Source organism: Metschnikowia bicuspidata (assembly GCF_001664035.1).
Source record: "Metschnikowia bicuspidata var. bicuspidata NRRL YB-4993 chromosome Unknown METBIscaffold_1, whole genome shotgun sequence".
Classification (NCBI taxonomy): domain Eukaryota; kingdom Fungi; phylum Ascomycota; class Pichiomycetes; order Serinales; family Metschnikowiaceae; genus Metschnikowia; species Metschnikowia bicuspidata.
The window spans coordinates 631,863-648,382 of record NW_017387731.1 but is presented as its reverse complement, the minus strand read 5'-3'; the positions used below and the strand labels follow the sequence as shown (position 1 = coordinate 648,382).

At 49.5% G+C, this 16,520-nt stretch overlaps 4 protein-coding genes and 1 non-coding gene across 5 annotated transcripts; 3 read left to right on the top strand and 2 right to left on the bottom strand.

Annotated features, from left to right (window-relative positions):
• Positions 1-2,137: 2,137 nt before the first annotated feature.
• On the top strand, positions 2,138-3,649 carry MNN26 (Mnn26p; the record flags this gene model as incomplete). Its single annotated transcript, XM_018855169.1, has 1 exon — positions 2,138-3,649. A coding segment is annotated over one exon (1,512 nt), but the record flags the coding sequence as incomplete, so codon positions are not given.
• Positions 3,364-7,142, bottom strand: METBIDRAFT_93347 (uncharacterized protein). Its single transcript, XM_018859357.1, has 2 exons — positions 3,897-7,142; positions 3,364-3,615 (listed from the first exon to the last, which is right to left on the bottom strand). Exons 1-2 carry the CDS (start codon positions 6,909-6,911, stop codon positions 3,607-3,609), a joined length of 3,024 nt encoding a protein of 1,007 aa, XP_018713315.1. The 5' UTR covers positions 6,912-7,142; the 3' UTR covers positions 3,364-3,606.
• Positions 7,143-10,571: 3,429 nt separating this feature from the next.
• On the top strand, positions 10,572-11,576 carry MPS1 (serine/threonine/tyrosine protein kinase; the record flags this gene model as incomplete). Its single annotated transcript, XM_018854793.1, has 1 exon — positions 10,572-11,576. A coding segment is annotated over one exon (1,005 nt), but the record flags the coding sequence as incomplete, so codon positions are not given.
• Positions 11,577-11,747: 171 nt separating this feature from the next.
• Positions 11,748-13,054, bottom strand: ARP2 (actin-related protein 2; the record flags this gene model as incomplete). Its single annotated transcript, XM_018859330.1, has 2 exons — positions 11,748-12,907; positions 13,036-13,054. The coding sequence occupies 2 exons, from the start codon at positions 13,052-13,054 to the stop codon at positions 11,748-11,750; spliced, it is 1,179 nt and encodes a 392-aa protein (XP_018713313.1).
• A 3,055-nt stretch (positions 13,055-16,109) lies between these two features.
• On the top strand, positions 16,110-16,183 carry METBIDRAFT_t80. Its single transcript has one exon. It is a non-coding gene; the product is annotated as a tRNA-Val (tRNA).
• Positions 16,184-16,520: the final 337 nt, after the last annotated feature.

Here is a 16,520-nt window from a genome sequence, read left to right as displayed (position 1 = left end):
CAGAGTTAGGCAGCAGAACCCCAGATTTCTTTTTTGGGCCTACACTGGAACACAATCCATCTGATTGTCGAGTATCGATTGTCGGTCATTATCAACATGCGGCAAGGCCTGAAATGCATTCTTGGCTTGTATGTAGAGGCTGGGAAATGAAGACACATACAAACTCACACCTGCACATAAGCGCGTTTTTCCTATTAGGGCCAACGGCTGGACGCTGTGGTGTGATAACGATATTAAGGCCTTCAAGTCTAGAATCTAAAAAGGACCACGTGGCACGCACTCATTTCCGCCTCCAGATCCAGTATTGTTGGGCTGCAGGTTTCTGGAATGGGCTTTCGCTTAGAGATTTCCAGAAACACAAAATACTTTGCTTTGCCAGCACACACCATTTTTCTCTAATGCCATGGCAAAACAAATTTAGAACAAGAGTAGAAAAATTCCGAGGCCGAGCTTGCTACATGCCGCCCTGAAAAGCGCGACTTTTTAACACGCATAATGTCAGCTCAAGCTCGTAATAGTCGAATTAATATATGCAGGTAGGGATCAAGTGTGCACGCGCCAAGTTTGTATACGATCTTCATACTTATCATCTGGTTAGTGAGTTTCTTCCTTGTTCTGATGGACTTTGCATGTGCAGTGAACTTTTGGCAGTATGCCCTATATAAACGAGAATCTTGTCTGAACCATTCAGCCAGAAACTGCGCTCGGGAAGCTTGCTTAGTAGGTTTATGTGCAGAATGACGTAGGGTCCAGAGGGAGGCCCATGATTCGCAGGGAATGCTGGCCAGCAATTACACAAAGTGACTGTGCCATTTTCACACTTTCATCCATAATCAAAAAATTGTCTTCACTGGATTTTCTAAGGAGCTTCTAAAAATAGAGCCAGAGGCTCAATGAGCAGCCAGAAGCGCCAAGTAAAGTCAACCATGATTAGCAAAACCCCTGCTATCGGACTGTCTGGTATATCACACTTCGTCGCTCACCTAATCTTGTGTTTTTTTTTTTTGTTTTTGGTAAATATCTTCTCTCATGCACGCATCCTCGCGCGTGCAGATCCCGATTGACGCAGATGCCCCGTTCTTCATGCAGACACACTGGATAGCGCAGAGAGGTCAAATTGGGCCATCCCATTTTCTGGGCCTCTTCTGTATCCATTCTCGCCCTTCTTCCTTCCAGGCTATTTTCATATCTACTACCTTTATACATAATCATCATCCGCTTTTTTGGATCTCTTGATATTCGTTCATCACTTCCCAGTCCCAGCCGGCTTTCCCAATATCTTTTGTCTTCTCAATACTCACCTAATCCCTGGGATCGACTTGTCATAGCTGCAGATACTGAGTACCAGAAGCCATTTCCTTGGTGCAAACGACAGATATAGTGTAATTGCCCAAAGCCTTTCAAATAAGATCCGGTGGTATTTTGTGAAATATCAAGAAACCGCGTCACTTCAGCGGCTGAAGGCAGAGAACCAAAGGTTTTAAATAAGAATAGCTGCCCCGGTAGTCACAAACACAGCACCCCATTTCCAACCTCTAATTCCGGAGGCTTTTATTTCTGGTGCCTATCAGATTGCAGATTCGAACCAAAGATAAAGAAAATGGTGTTTAACTTTCTTGCATCGCGAACCACCGTGGGACTATTGCTCGTGGGAATAATATTCGTCAATCTCCTCTTTGTGGTCCACAATGAAGAAAGTACCAGCATCAGAAATTCAAAAGAAGGGCTTGACCAAGTCATCGACCATTTTATGTCTGATGAGTACCTTGCAACTCTAAAGGACGAGATCCTCGAAACCAAGAAACTGGAGCTCCTAGTTGAAGTTAAGGCGGACCTCGAGAAAAAATATTCCAACCAGCTCTACAACGAAATCAAACAAAGTGCACAAGAAAAATACCGAGAAACCATTGAGCCAAAAGTGCGTAATGCCGTTGAAAAGGATGTCACGGAAAAATACTTTGAATTGGGAAGCATCAACTACGAACTTCTACTGGAGATGAAACTGAAGTACTACGCCGAAAACAAGGCTCTCATAAAAGATTTGATTGCGTTGGAGTCGTTGGATCTGGTGCTCACGAAAGAAAATGGCAAGGACGAGCTCAAGCAGAAGGTTGCTGGCGAACTAGAAGCGCTAGCATCTCGTAAAACCTGGTTCAAATTCGTGATGAAGGACCTTCTACAAAGTTTTGCGCCGAAAATGCCTCCTATCACACAGCAAGAAAGAGGAGAGCTCATTCAAGGGTGTCGCTTCGCCACACACACCACAATATACGATAAGAACATGTTATCACGTGTCAAGTTTTCCAACGAGAGGAAAGCAGACTTCTCTTCCAATCACAAGGCTCTCGTGAAGAAATTGCTCTTAATGAGCACGCCACCGCCCAATGTGTACAATGGGGCAGGAATCGTCATCAGTGGAGGCGGGGCGTACATGGCTGGTGCCCTCACGACGATCGTGCAGGTGAGAGAGACCGGCTCCAAGCTTCCCATAGAGCTTGTCTTGAACTCAATGAAAGAATATGATTCTTACATCTGTGACACCTTAGGCAGCAAGTTCAACTATACATGCTTGGTGATTGAGGAAGAGATTGGGAAAGACATCGTGGAGGAAATGAAAATCACCAAGTTCCAGCTAAAGATCCTAGGGCTTTTGGTGACATCTTTTGACCATGTGATCGCGTTAGACGCAGACAACATGCCTTTGAAAAACCCGGATCATCTCTTGACTTGCAAGGCGTACTTGGATACAGAATTTCTTTTGTGGCCTGATCTCTGGCAGAGAACCATCTCACCCACCTATTATGAAATCGCCGGAATGAAGGCTGGAGAGCCTGTCAAGAGACACGGCTTGGAAAATGGGAAGGATTTTGCGGAGTATTTCAAGAAGGGCCGAGACCACGTACATTTCCACGATTTGGACGGGCTTCCAAATCACATCTCGACGGAAACAGGTCAAATGGTCTTTTCGAAAAGAAAACATTACCGCTCTTTCCTCTTGGCTCTCTACTACAATATGTATGGCGAGTCTCACTACTGGTCCATGTTTTACCAGGGCAGTCCAGGGGATGGAGACCGTGATACTTTTGTTCCTGCTCTTCATGTGTTCAAAGAGCCTTACCATGTGGTTGAGCGCGCAACATGGCTAGCTGGGTTTAGAAGAGAAGACAACTTCTTCCAAGAGACCACAATTGTTCAGTATGATCCCAATACCTCCATGACCTACGATCAATTGTGGAAGGAATGGCTTATGATAAAGGGATATGACCTGAGAATGCATTTCAATCAGGACAACCAATACACGAGAGACTTGGTGAAGGAATTCCACGCCCTGACGCATGCCGTTCCAGAGCCTGAGGTGTTCTTCCTTCATGTGCACAGACCCAAGGTCAACCCAATCTTAGCGACACACAGCGATGGTTATTTTGATTGGAATCGTCAAAGAAATCTTGGAAAGGTAGGGGTTTACACGAAAGATTTTGGAAACATCGACTGGGACTTGAGGTTCTATACCATCGCGGAGTGGGTTGCATGCAAAGGTATTAAAAGCGATGAGTGGTGGAAGTCCGTGGACCGTGTCCAATCACTGGTTTGTGAGGCCATGTCCGCCTACGTGAACTTCTTGAAGAAAGACACGCAGGACGAAGAGGCACAAGTCTACAAAAATGTTGTTTTGGAGTAAAGAGGTTCTGGATTGCAACAAATCGCTTCTATAAATGGGTGAATCACTCATCTTCCCCGCTATCTTCATCATCATCCGTTTCACTTTCAGTTTGAGAGTCATCTTCCGTGTCATCGTCGTCAAGTTCGCTCTCGCCCTTGGAGTCACCTTCCTCACAGCTGCTTTCGTCACTGTCGCCAGAGAGAATCGCAGAAGCATTGATATTCTCAACGGAGACTTCGTATCCTTGAGAATGCAAGAATTTTGAAAAGGTTTCATATTTTGTTGTTGGAACACACGAAAAGATAAGCGAGCTCTCGGAGGAAAACAAAGGAAGGAAATACTTCTTCAAAATGTAAATCAAATCTTCACTGGTGTAAGTATTCAACTGTTTCAAAAAGTCCGAAACGTAGTTTGAGCCTCTTTTCTTGAAAATCTCATCTGTGATCTTGTTGATAGCTGCATCATAAGAGTTTGCTTCGGCATTGGCCAACTCATTTACTATGGCCGCGATGGAATTCTCAATGCTGATTGCGTCAATTTCGAGCTCACCGCTAATGTAATCCGAAATGATCTTTTTTCCCGTGATCCATGCTTGCTGAGCATCAGCGCCACGATAAATAGAAAATGACAAGTATCCTGACTCAATAAGTCTCCTAATGTTGGCGCCATAAGCCAATCCAGTACCTCTAATCGCTCTCCAGAAAGGACCCTCAACACCACCCAAGAACTCGCTGGCAAGAGCGATTTTGTAGATGTCTTCATTCAAATAGTCCGTTGGAATAGGTGTCAAAGATATGAAGTGTGTGGTTTCACTGGCGGGAGTCGTTGCCAAGAAGGCTTTCTTCGAACACTGATTACCGATGGATGTCTTGAACTCAAAAGCTCTGGGAATGTTTTCAAGAGAGAAGTAAGAAGACTCAGGTTTGCTTTCGAACTCTTTCACAAATTGAGTCCAAGATGAAACGGGGGATTCAATGCTGGTTGCTCCCCCCACCACAAAGACCTTCATGTTCAGTACGTTGAACAAATGGGCGCGGATCGCCTCGAGGTCAGTCTTGATTTCAGAGAAGCCTCCTTCCTTGATTTTTTGAAGAAGCTCCTTGTAGAATTCTTCAGTATTGATGCAGTCCTGAGCTTTTCTGATGGACGCATCAGTGTAGACAGTACGGTACTGCAAAGAGTACATCATCAATTCGTCGTTTCTCTTTTTGTCCGCGAGGGAGTTTACGATCTTCTCGATGATGATCTTGATTCTCGATTCCTCGAACACAGAGTACTTCAAGACGTTGGTCAACCACTGGATCGACTTTTTGTAGTTTGATTTTTCGAACTTGACCTTGACACTCAGGAGCTCGGCAAACTGGTTCTCAATGCCATTGTCGAACTGGAATTCAATCAAGTCGTTATTGAGTTCCGTGATCACCTTTTCGTAGGGAATGTACTCACCCGTGGGGAGCTGGATAGACATTGAGAAAATCTCTTCAAGGACCGCAAAGTATTTCAAAAGCCTTTCAGGCACAGACGTAGTGGACATCAATAGATGGATGGTGGCGAACTGCGAGTGAAAGTTCTGAAAGTGCAAGTACAACGGGAAGTTTTCGGGCAGGTCCTTCTGGATGACGTCGTGGAAGTTGCCTGTCTGTTCGTACTCGGTGAACTGGCCCTCATTGGCACCGCCAGCAAAAGACTTGGTCTTGATGAACTCGATTTTGGACGGGTCCGGCTTGCCAAATTGAGTGAGAAGCTCGTCGGGGATGGGCTTGTCGTTGGCAGCTTGCGCAAGCTGCAACTTCTCGCCCAACTGCGCGAGCCCGCTGTCGCCGTACCTGGCTTTGATTTCCTTGCTGCGGTCCTTGTTGGCCTTTTTGATGGCACGGTTCAATTTCGAGGACGGCACGCCCAAGATGGTGGCCGGGTGGTTGTTGACAAAGTAGGTCTTGATCAAAGCACACCACTCTTCGGCAGTCCACGTGGAGAGAACCTCGAACTCGTTCAAGCTCTTGGTCCACTTCAGCAAGTCCAGCCCGTCCGGGTTGCCGTAGATGAATTCCAGAATGGCCATGTTGGAGAACGTAGCCGGGTCTCGCTCTGTCTGGGCCACGAACTTGAGTTTCTGCTGGTTGACCACCTCGGTCATGTACTTCAAGTCCAAGTGCTCCGGGTGCGTCTGCTCCTCCAAGAGAGCTTTCAACTTGGCGTCGACGGCGTGCAAGTGCGCCGTGGGGATGCCGCTGACAGTGAAGTTCAAGCCCGTGCGCACGAAGTCGTCGGTGCCGTAGTCGATCTCCGTGGCCAAAGGCTCGTCCACCTCCACCAAGTGGCGGTTGAACAAGGAGATGGGCGAGTCCGCGAGGTACGAGCCGACCATGTCCACGGCCAAATTTTCCAAGAGCTTGCCGCTCTCCGGCCCGATCCAGCCGATGACCAACTCGGCCATGGACTCGTCGTCGTCGGGGAACTGCACGGACTTGACAACGGTGTGCGGCAAGGGCAAGTCGTGCGGCGAGTCGACGAACGGGCGCCTGGGCAGCGTGCCAGGCAACGGCGCGAGCTGCTCGTCAAAAGCCGACATGGTGGCCAAAAGCTCGGCCTCGTCCACGGAGCCGGTGATCACCACGCAGAGGTTGTCCGGGCGGTACATGGCGCGGTGGAAGTCTCTGATCTGCGAGTTGGTCAAGTGGCGCAACTCAGCCATGAGCCCGCCGGTCTCGGACGAGTAGCCGGAGCGTTCCGCGTACAAGGTCTTCTGCAAGTTCAAGTAGGACACGAACCAGGTCTGCGACTCGATGCCCTGCATCTCGGAAAACACCACGCCTTTCTCCTTGCCCTTGCCGTCGATGTGGTAGACCTCGGTGAGGCACGCGTCGTCGGTGAGCGTGGGGTGGAACAAGTGGTCCAAGTAGACGGGGAGCAAGGTGCGGAAGCCCTCCCAGCCGGCAGTGGACAACGTGTACACGGTCTGGTCCACGCTGGTCCACGCGTTGGTGGACGAGAAAAAGCGGTTGCCCAAGCTGTCGAGGAGGCCCTTGTAGGGGTACTTCTTGGAGCCCATGAACACCAAGTGCTCGAGCGTGTGGGGGCAGCCGGAGTCGTCTGCGATTTCCGTGGCCACGGCAAAGTACCCATTGACGATGGGCGACGGCTGGTTGATGTATGTGAGCTGGAGCCCCGTGGTGGGCGAGCGCCACTTGGAGATGCGGGCCGGCGCGTAGTCGACGTCGAACGCGGTTTGGCGGGCGAAACGGGACATGTGGGGGAGGCGGAACGGAGAAAGCAGGGTTGGTGGGAGAAGACGATGGGGCGGCGAGCGGTGTCTTCTTTTAGGGCCGGGGCCGCGCGCCGCGCGAAGACCGGGCGCCAGTTGGTGCACTGGGCGGGCGCAGCGCGGGCCCAATTTGGCGCGGGAAAGCGCCGGGCATTTCGGGGAGCGGCGTGTCTTCGGAGCTAAGGGGATTGTGGCGAAGCGGGGTGTAAAATTAGGGAAGGGAATTTTCGGGGATGGCGGGGATGGCGTTTTGGGTGATTTTGCGGGTGTTTGTGGGTGTTTAGTGTGTGTTGGTTAGGTGGTTCTGGGGGCGATCTTCTGGGTGGCGGTGACGTGCATGGGGCCGCGCGATCTCATCACTGGAGCCCCGCGGGGGCCTGGCTGGGCGCGGAAGCCTGGGTTTGGGCAGTATGGGTAGGCAGAAGACGGGCCGCCGTTGCCTTTGGCTCAGGGGTGTTTTTCGTCGCGTGGTTTTTCATGCCCTTGCCAGCTTCTCGTCGGGTGGCGTTTTGTCGGCTGTGTCGTGTTTTGTCGTTTTATATGTTTGCTCGTTGTAGATGACATTGTCTTTTTGCCTGACCTGGTGTCTGGGCACGCGCGGGGTGCTGGCTGCTGGACGGAGTCTTTTCCATTGGGTCCTTTCATGAAGTCCTTTCATAACGTACTTTCACGGTGTTCCTTCATAGTGTCCTTTCATAGTGTCCTTTCATGGAGTCCTTTCATTGTGTCCTTCCATTGGGTCCTTTCATGGAGTCCTTTCATTGTGTCCTTCCATTGGGTCCTTTCATAGGGTCCTTTCATAGTGTCCTTTCATGGTGTTTTTTCATGGTATCCTTTCATGGTGTCCTTTCACCAATCATAAACAGTTGTAGTACCTCTTTCATCTACTCTGAACAATTTTTTTTTTTTTGGGCAAGTGTCTGCTACTAAGATGTCTCTTGTCACCTTTGTCGCTTGGGGTGCGTAGGTATAGCACTGTTTATCTGCTCTGTTAGTTGTCCCTCCAGATCCGCCCTGGTCTGTTTTGGCACTATCTCATCTCTCCTTTACTTCTTTGAAAAAGCCTTGAGCCCAGACCCTTGTTTATCTTTATTTTTTATCGCTTCATCGCTTGATCTCTTCGTCTTTTTCCTTTCCGTTGTCCTTTCCTTTCCCTGTTTTTCCTGTCCTCTCGTCCTCTACTCCTCCTAATTCCGTTTCCTCTATTTCCTGCCCTCTTTTACTGTTTATTTTTCTGTTCTTCTTTTTCGGTTCCCCAGTTTGTGTCTCTTCTTTTACTTTCCTCTTCCTTTCTTTCTCCTCTTTTTCTCCTTTCCTTTCCTTCCTCCTTTCTCATTTTCTGTTCTTCCTTGGGCCAGTTCCAGTGCCGCGGCGCGACTCGCGCCAACAAATAACCAAGCCAACACGCACTCGACGTTTCTCAACACTGGCCTGGGGACACCTCGACACATGGCCAAAAAGCCCTGTATGGGCAGAAAAGTACCCTATCGGTCGACATTATGGTATCATTTTTCAATTTTAATAGTAAGCCCCGAATATGGCCCCGAATATGGCCCCGAAAAGGGTCCCAAAATAGGTCTGGTCGTCTCCCCAGAACACGGCCTGGAATACAGCCCCAGAGCTTGACTTCATTACTAATACACAGGGCTCCAAACAGCCGAAAAGCTGCCAGTCTGAATTCAGAAGACTCATTTTTTTTTACTCCTCTTTCAGCCTTTCACGGCACCGCCGGCCTTTCAAGTCCAGCCGCCTTGCCGCTGTTATCTGCTGCCCCTTTGCCGCCGCCGCGCCATTTTTGCTCGACTCTTGGCCCCCTCGATTTTTGGCCCCCTCAATGTTTGGCCCCTTTTTGCAGCCGGCCCCGTTTTTCGCGGCCCCGTTTTTCGCGGGCCCATATCTTTTTTTTCTCGCCGCTGCCCGCGGCCCCAGGAAACCCGCGAAAGCCGCCCCGAAAAACCGCCCCGCCAGCCAGGAGCTCTGCGCGTCGCGCGCGCTTGTTTACAATCCTCGGCCCCGAACCACCGGCCCCAAACGCCAACGCCAGAAAACTCCCCATTTCGCCCCGGCCCAGACCCGCCAGACACCCGTTTTCCTGCCGCCCGCTCCACTTCTCGCGTGCTACATGAAATGCAAGTCCCGAGCGGCGGCCCCGCGCCCGAAAACCGCCGCCGGCCCGTGTTTCCGGAGGACGACGCGACGTTCGCCCCGCCGCCCATGAGCGCCTATTCCATCGCCGTCTTCAGCAGCAACGCGGCCCAGAAAACACGCCCGGACCCGGCTCTGCCCGCCAGCCCGGGCCGCTGGAAGCTCCGCGAAAACACCGCGTTGCGGGCCTCGCTCAAACTGAAGCTCGCGGCCCACTTCCAGCGCCCTCCCGACGCCGGGCAGAGCCCGCCTCAGCTGCTCCCCCAGTCGCTTCTGGCGGCCGGGCAATCGCCGCTGGCGCCACGCACAGCCATCGCTTCCCCGCACGGCTCGCTGCTCAGCCCCGCCGGGTTCACGCCTACGATGTCCGTGCTGGCAGGCTCGTCCTGGGACCAGCTCCACAGCGCGTCGTCCCACGGCACGGACCATTCCCACGGCACGGACCATTCCAACGGAACCGGCCGCTTTTCCGCCACACACACAGATAGCCCCCCGGGGCCTGCTGTCAGCCGCAGCACCCTCCCGGTGGCCGACGCCAGCGGCCCCAGACTCGACCCGGAAGCCTTCCTGACGACCAGACCCGGAAGCACAAATGGGCCCTGGCTAGGCGACGCTGCGCGAGGCTCACTGCCCGCCGCTCTGGCCACCGCCCCACGTGCTGTCGAAAACGGCTCGGCTCCTGTCGTGGCGCCACACAGGTTATTGAGCTCCCCGCGCCCGGACGTGGATATATCCACGCGACCCTCGTCCAGCGAGCCCGGGCCGCCGCTGTTGGCCGCGCGCCCGTGTTCCAACGGGTCCCTGGCGCGCAAGTCCCGCCTCAACAGGCGTTTCCGGTCGCTTGGCCCGCCCAAACGGGCCTCCGAAATGGCCCTCGCCATGTCCCTTCTGCCCCAGGAAATGCCAGCACAAGAACCCCAAGAGCCCGAGCTGGCCAACCCACAGCCAAGCCCGCGACACCGGGAGTCGCCGCCCCTGATTCCGGCTGCTACCGATGTCAGAGACACTTCTGGCGTGCGGAAGCCGCTCTCCATGGACTCCGATTTTTTCAAGTCACTCAAGCGGTTGAAAGGGGCCTCGTCTCCATCCCGTGATGAAGGCCACCACAACCACGCTGGGCGCGTGCGCTCGCCGGGCTCCGTCGACAACTCCAGACCCACCAAGAGCCCCCATTTCTCGCCTCCCCAAAGCCAACTAGACCGAGAAAATGACCCGGGATACGTTTTTTCCCGGCCTTTTCAGCGCAGGCAGCCCTTGAACGAAGTGCCCGCCGGCGTGCGTAACGCCCTGCGCGGCCCTGACGGGTTTAAGAAACCCAGATTACCCCGACCGAACATCCCCGAGCATCAGGCCGAACACCCCCTTCCCCAGCCTCGTACCGTATCACGAGACCTCACGCCGCTAGTCCAAACAAATCACGCAGCCTCAAAGGGCTTTGGCGGCGCTCCCGCGCCAGGCGCCCACCACGTCGATGCGGATAGGGGTAAAAAGGTCATCTACCTCAATTCGAAGCAGTACGAGAAGCTTGAGGTGCTCGGGAAAGGCGGCACTTCCAAAGTCTACAAGGTGCGCTCGCTCTCCGACCGAAAGGCGTATGCGTTGAAGAAGGTCTCTTTCGACCAGTTCGACGAGTCGTGTGTGCGTGGGTTCAAGGGCGAAATCGACCTCTTGACGAAGCTAAAGCACGAGCCGAGGGTCGTGTCTCTCATTGACCACGCTTCCAGTGCTGGCTCTTTGTACCTACTCATGGAATGCGGCGATCTAGACCTTGCACATGCTCTCCAGAAGAGAATGTATCTAGACACCAAACTTGATCCGAACTTCGTCAGGTTCCACGCCTCGGAAGTCTTCCAATGTATTCAAGCTGTGCACAATGCTGGCGTCGTGCACAGCGATCTCAAGCCTGCGAACTTTCTCTTCGTCGACGGCATTTTGAAAATCATTGATTTTGGTATTGCAAACGCCGTGCCTGATCACACTGTCAACATATATCGTAACTCACAAATCGGGACTCCCAATTACATGGCGCCAGAGGCGTTGGTGGAGGTCAATTCCACCCTTTCGCTTCTGGCGAAGAATGCAGCGACGACCTGGCGGGTGGGGAGGCCCTCTGACATCTGGTCCTGTGGCTGCATCATATACCAGATGATCTACGGCCGGCCGCCTTATGCGTCTTATTCTGGACAGCAAAGGATCATGGCCATCATGAACCCACAGGTCAAGGTGCTGTACCCGGCAACGGGGTTGGGCGGGGTGCGTGTTCCTGCTAGCGCCATAACTTTGATGAAAAAGTGTTTGGAGAGGAATCCAAGTGACAGGTGGACGGTCGAAGAGTGCCTTCACTGCGACTTTCTCAAGCCCAAGGCAGTGGACGAGCACTTTGTCAAAGACTTGTTGCACAATGCCGTCACGTTCGTTCAGCGGAACACGCATCCCGGAAGCATCGACGAGAAAACCTACACCGAGCTCGTCGACACCATTCTCGGTCAGATCAAAGACCTCAATTTAGCATAGACACTGGGGCGCATGCAGCCATGCGTCCAATCTACATGAAGGCTGCGGCACATGGCCCGCCTTCCACTACAGACACCGCCAGCCGGCGAGGAAATAGTGCAATCTTACAATAATTTTATTCATGTCTGATCGCCAGTCAAATGGGCTGGCCTCGGGCTTGGATCAGCGGGGACCTAACTTCTCCAACACCCGTGGGCCTTGCTCTTCCCACTCCTGTTTCGAGATCCACATGTGCTCCTTGTTGGCCATGATGTTTGCCAAAACCGCGCCTCCAATGAAAACCATGTGTCTTCTTCTGGGAGGGTCCTCGATCCTGACCTTGAACTTGTCCAATCTCGACGCGTCTCCGTGCAAAACCCGGGTCAACCACAACTGCTTCAACTCCCTTTCCAACCGAGAAGGCAAGCCCGGGTACATCGACGAGCCGCCGGACAACACAATGGCCTTGTAAAGTGACGTACGGATGTCCACGTCCGCAGCCTGGATGGTGTTGAATAAGGTCTCGCCTACACCTGCCTGTTCGACATCCACCAAGTTTGGCTGGAACAAGCACTCGGGCGCCTCGAACCGCTCGGACCCGAGCTTGATCACCCGGCCGTCCGGCAACTCGTATTGCTCCACCAAGGTGGTGGTTTCATTTGCAAGCTTCAGGTCCAAGGCCAAGTCGCAAGATACGTAGCACAACTTCTCCTTGATCTGGCGCACGGTCTCGAAATCCGCGGTTCTGTTGAACGCGTATCCGCGGCGCAACAACAAGTTGATCAAGTTACGCGTCACGTCCCTGCCAGCCACGTCCAAGCGCCTGGTCAAGTGGTTCAAAACCACGGATTCGTAGACCGGCACAATGTGCGTGACTCCGTCTCCAGAATCAACCACCACACCAGAGCTTAGGCCCTGTGCGTACAAGGCCAATACGGCCTGGATAGCCACATACACGCCGCCAAACTGGTATTTCTCGAACATGACGTCGCACATGGTTTCTCTGTTTTTCAAAGGGTTCATAGGAGGCTCTGTCAACAAGATCTTCTCGCCCTGGATCGGCACCTTCATGCGCTCGTAGAAAGCGTAATCCCACAAATGCTCCATGTCCTCCCAATTCTTGATGATTCCGTTTTCCATCGGGTAGCTGATCTGCAAAAGCGACCTGACCTCGCTTGCCTCGGACCCGCACATGATGTCCTTGATTTCGATGTTGTCAGGCACCAACGCATTTCGCTCCTCGGCCCGCAAAATGGGTCTTCCGACCAAGGAGGGGAATGTGTAGTCAGGAAAATTGGTTCCAGCCCGGCCGATCTTGACGAACCCGGTTCCCTGGTCTAGAACTAGAGTGATGTTAGCACGCTATGTGTGCGAGAAATTGGCCATGCATTTGGTGCAAATGCAAAAGAGGCGCAAGTGGTCCAAACTCCGATTCTTGTGATTTGTCATTAGGGGTGCGAATTCAACATACCTATTGGAGCACTGCTCATGTTTTGTTGGATATTGTTTGTAGTTTGAGGTTGGCCTCTGGCAATTGAGGCGCAACTAGTTGGGAGATAGGGCCGATTGGTCTTGTGTGCAGGTTGCCCCACCAGGTCCGGCCATGAGACACAAGATATGCTTTGAATTCCATTTCAAGGGTATTTTGGGTTCCGAGTAATCGAGTCCTTTGAAATTTATGGGTTTCGTATCGTGAAAGACTTGGACGGGTAAAAACCCACGCTGGTGAGAGGCGCATGATTGCCCATAAGGCAAGGCACTGCATGGCCCGAGACATTGCAAACATATTGTTTTGTTCCCTTTGAATCTGACTACACCATTTCGGATTTTCTTTTTAAAATTTCTTCTTAGAACCTCTGTGACTTTCATTATTCTGTGGACGGGCAAAGCTTGAACAACGTGAACCGCGACGCCCGCAATTGAGCAAGCAATGTCAGTGCACCGTTCGGATCGTAGACCTATGCTTTTCTTTTCCTTGTTTGAATGTTTCCAATTTTTGAGAAAGAATATAGTAGACGGGCTCATAGCATTAGACAGCATGGAAAATCGGTGATCGAGCCTTGCCAAGATGTTCAGTAAATTCCCGAGTGCGCGAGACGTCCACAGCTTTTGAAGCGAGGTTGCCAGATCGAAGCTCTACCAGAAGGAGCCTTAGGAACTAGGCAATGATTAAGACAGTGCATAATTTTTGGGTGCAAAAGGTTTTGGCAAAACGGGAACATACAGGTTTATGGCTTGATAATACGCGTTCCTAGATTGTAGAGCCACGAGTACGGTGAGGTTTCGTAAATGAAAAGAACACTACAACAATGGAATGTAAGTTGGAGCTCCGGGTGTCGTGAAGAGAATTGTATGCTTCTCCATATGTTTGGTTTTCTCGTGTAAAAGAACTTTAATGCACAAAACCAAGTTTCATTGTCCGTAATTTATACAGCTCTGAAAGAAACCTCATTTGCGCTTTTAAAACATGAGATATCATGTATCATGGCTTATTTTGTCTCTCCGCTCTCAGTGAAGCTACCTCCATTTGACTGCTCAATTCCTGAAGACTTAGAACGTGATACGATAACTATCTAACTTACCTATGAAACACTCATTCCTTTTTCTTGGCCTAGTATTTCAGAAAAATGCTTGGTTGTACTTAGAAGACTAGACAAAAGATATAAAACAAAATTCAAGCAGTCCATGCATAGCTAATATTCTGTATGTAACCAGGATGTACATTACTCCTTGAGAAGCGGGTCACAATAGCCAATAAAGCTAGTTATGTTTCAAAGCTGAAAGATATGCGAAAATTAGGGTTTTCTTCTTCACCTTAGGATTCGCAAACTATCTTTCACTTCAGAAAATATAACATTGATAAACTAACTCTTTTTTAATCAAGCTTTGCCGCAATTAACGAATCTCAAATCGAGGACTCAATCTCTGTTGATTGACTCTTCATGCATGTCGTAAGAAAAAAGCTTCATCTGAAAACCTTACTGATTTGTTTTCTAAGGACGGGTGTTTATATAAACTACAGATAACATTTATGAGAATTGATCAATAAGAAAATGCTAGATTCTCATGGAACCCACCCTTTACCGTCTGTCTAGCATCCCTGAATATGGGCATGAGGCAAAGCTATTGGTTTACGCAAGAAAACAAAATGTTCCGCTTTCAAGTTTTGGCACTGCTGGATATTATATTTATGCCGAAAGCACTAGGTGAACCAATTTTAAATACTCTTACGCTTCTCTGTTTATTACGAAAATGAAACCAGAGAGTTTATCAGCTTTTGATAAATTTTTAAGCGTCTTACAATTCAGATTTTATCACTTAATTGCTCGGAACTGGGAGACTTGGCTCTTTCAGAAGTACCAAATTAGGAAGCCCACAGATTTATGATTAACTATATTTATGGCACTAGAGAAGCTTCCAAAAATCCAGAAAACTAAAAGCATCAAATTCGAGTCAACATATGCCTCAGCCTTATGTTTATCTCCCCACAATTTTACAGTAGCGTCATATAGAAGATTTACATTCGCTGTCCAAGTATGTCTAGAGTGACCCGTAAGTATGAATCAAAACAAGAGTCGAGAACTAAGACTTAGTAATTTTAAACTCAGTTGGGTCAAGCCTTAACAAATGTAAAAGATCAAGAGTTTCAAATTAGTGACTGAAGGAGACTAAGACGATCTGTTGACCAAAACATCGCCACAACAGTCTGTGATATTGGCCGAAAAACTTGAAGACCAAACAGGCCACACTTTCAATGGTATTGAAAGCATTGTTGCCTAAAACATATCTTTTCACTGAAAAGCCACGATCACCATATGAAAGGATGGTTTATATTTCACAAAATAAGCTGATAGTATGGCTTAATGAGGGCCCAAACTTCAAGTCAGGCACCACTGGCTAGTCTTCTTGTTTTGTAGAGAGCCCTCAAATTTGGTCTGGTGGATTGACACTTAAGTATAGCCTTGAACTACGGCTGGAAAGTTGATGGTGATAGTTTAAATAAGATCTTCTTGGCAGTTTATTTTGAAAAGACAATCCGATTTGTGGATTCCTGGGGGCATTGATTTAATTTACATTCCGGTTTTATCGGGATTCTCGGCAGCCATACGTTGGATTAAATTTCCTTATACCTTAATGGAACTGAAAATCAAAAATGCAAAAGAAAACAACAAAATAAAATTCGAGAAAACATTAAATAACCAAGAACAGCTCGTAGATACATACCACGTGTCTTTCTTTTTTTTTTGGTAGATTCGTTTGATTAAAGGGGCAAAACTATATAAATAATATATACAAAAAACTTTAAAACAGCTCCCAGCTACGCACCAAGTGTCTTAGCTCGGCCCGTCCCCTTCCGTTAGTCATAAATTTATATATAAATAAGCGCGGGCAGTCCTTCTGCGCCAGGCAAAGTGTGAGGATTTTTCTTTACACACAGAGAAAAAAACTGAGAAACATTTAGCAAAGTACTTTCCAACAACTTTATTTGAAATGTTAAAGCACACTGTTAATATATCTGTTTAGCATTTTCACAAAACATCAATTGGTTTCGTGGTCTAGTTGGTTATGGCATCTGCTTAACACGCAGAACGTCCCCAGTTCGATCCTGGGCGAAATCAATTATTTTTTTGGAAGCAGTTTATCAGCACTAATGTATTGTGCCTATATTCCTGTGGTTCATTTAAATATTGTATTGCCTTTAGGCTTCATTTCTTATACAATTTCGGACATAAAAGTATTAAAACGTGATCAAAATTGTACAGAATAGTGTCTGATCAAAATGATTGTTTGTCTAAGACATGAACGACTATCTTTTTTTGTTTAGTAGATTCAATTCACGGATCGTTTTTTCGGCCCAAGCGTTCAAAATTTTCAGATTGTGGAAATGACACCTGCGATGAAAAAGGTATCGTCAGAATTCATTACTCTGACATAACGATTTTGCAAGAGACTCAT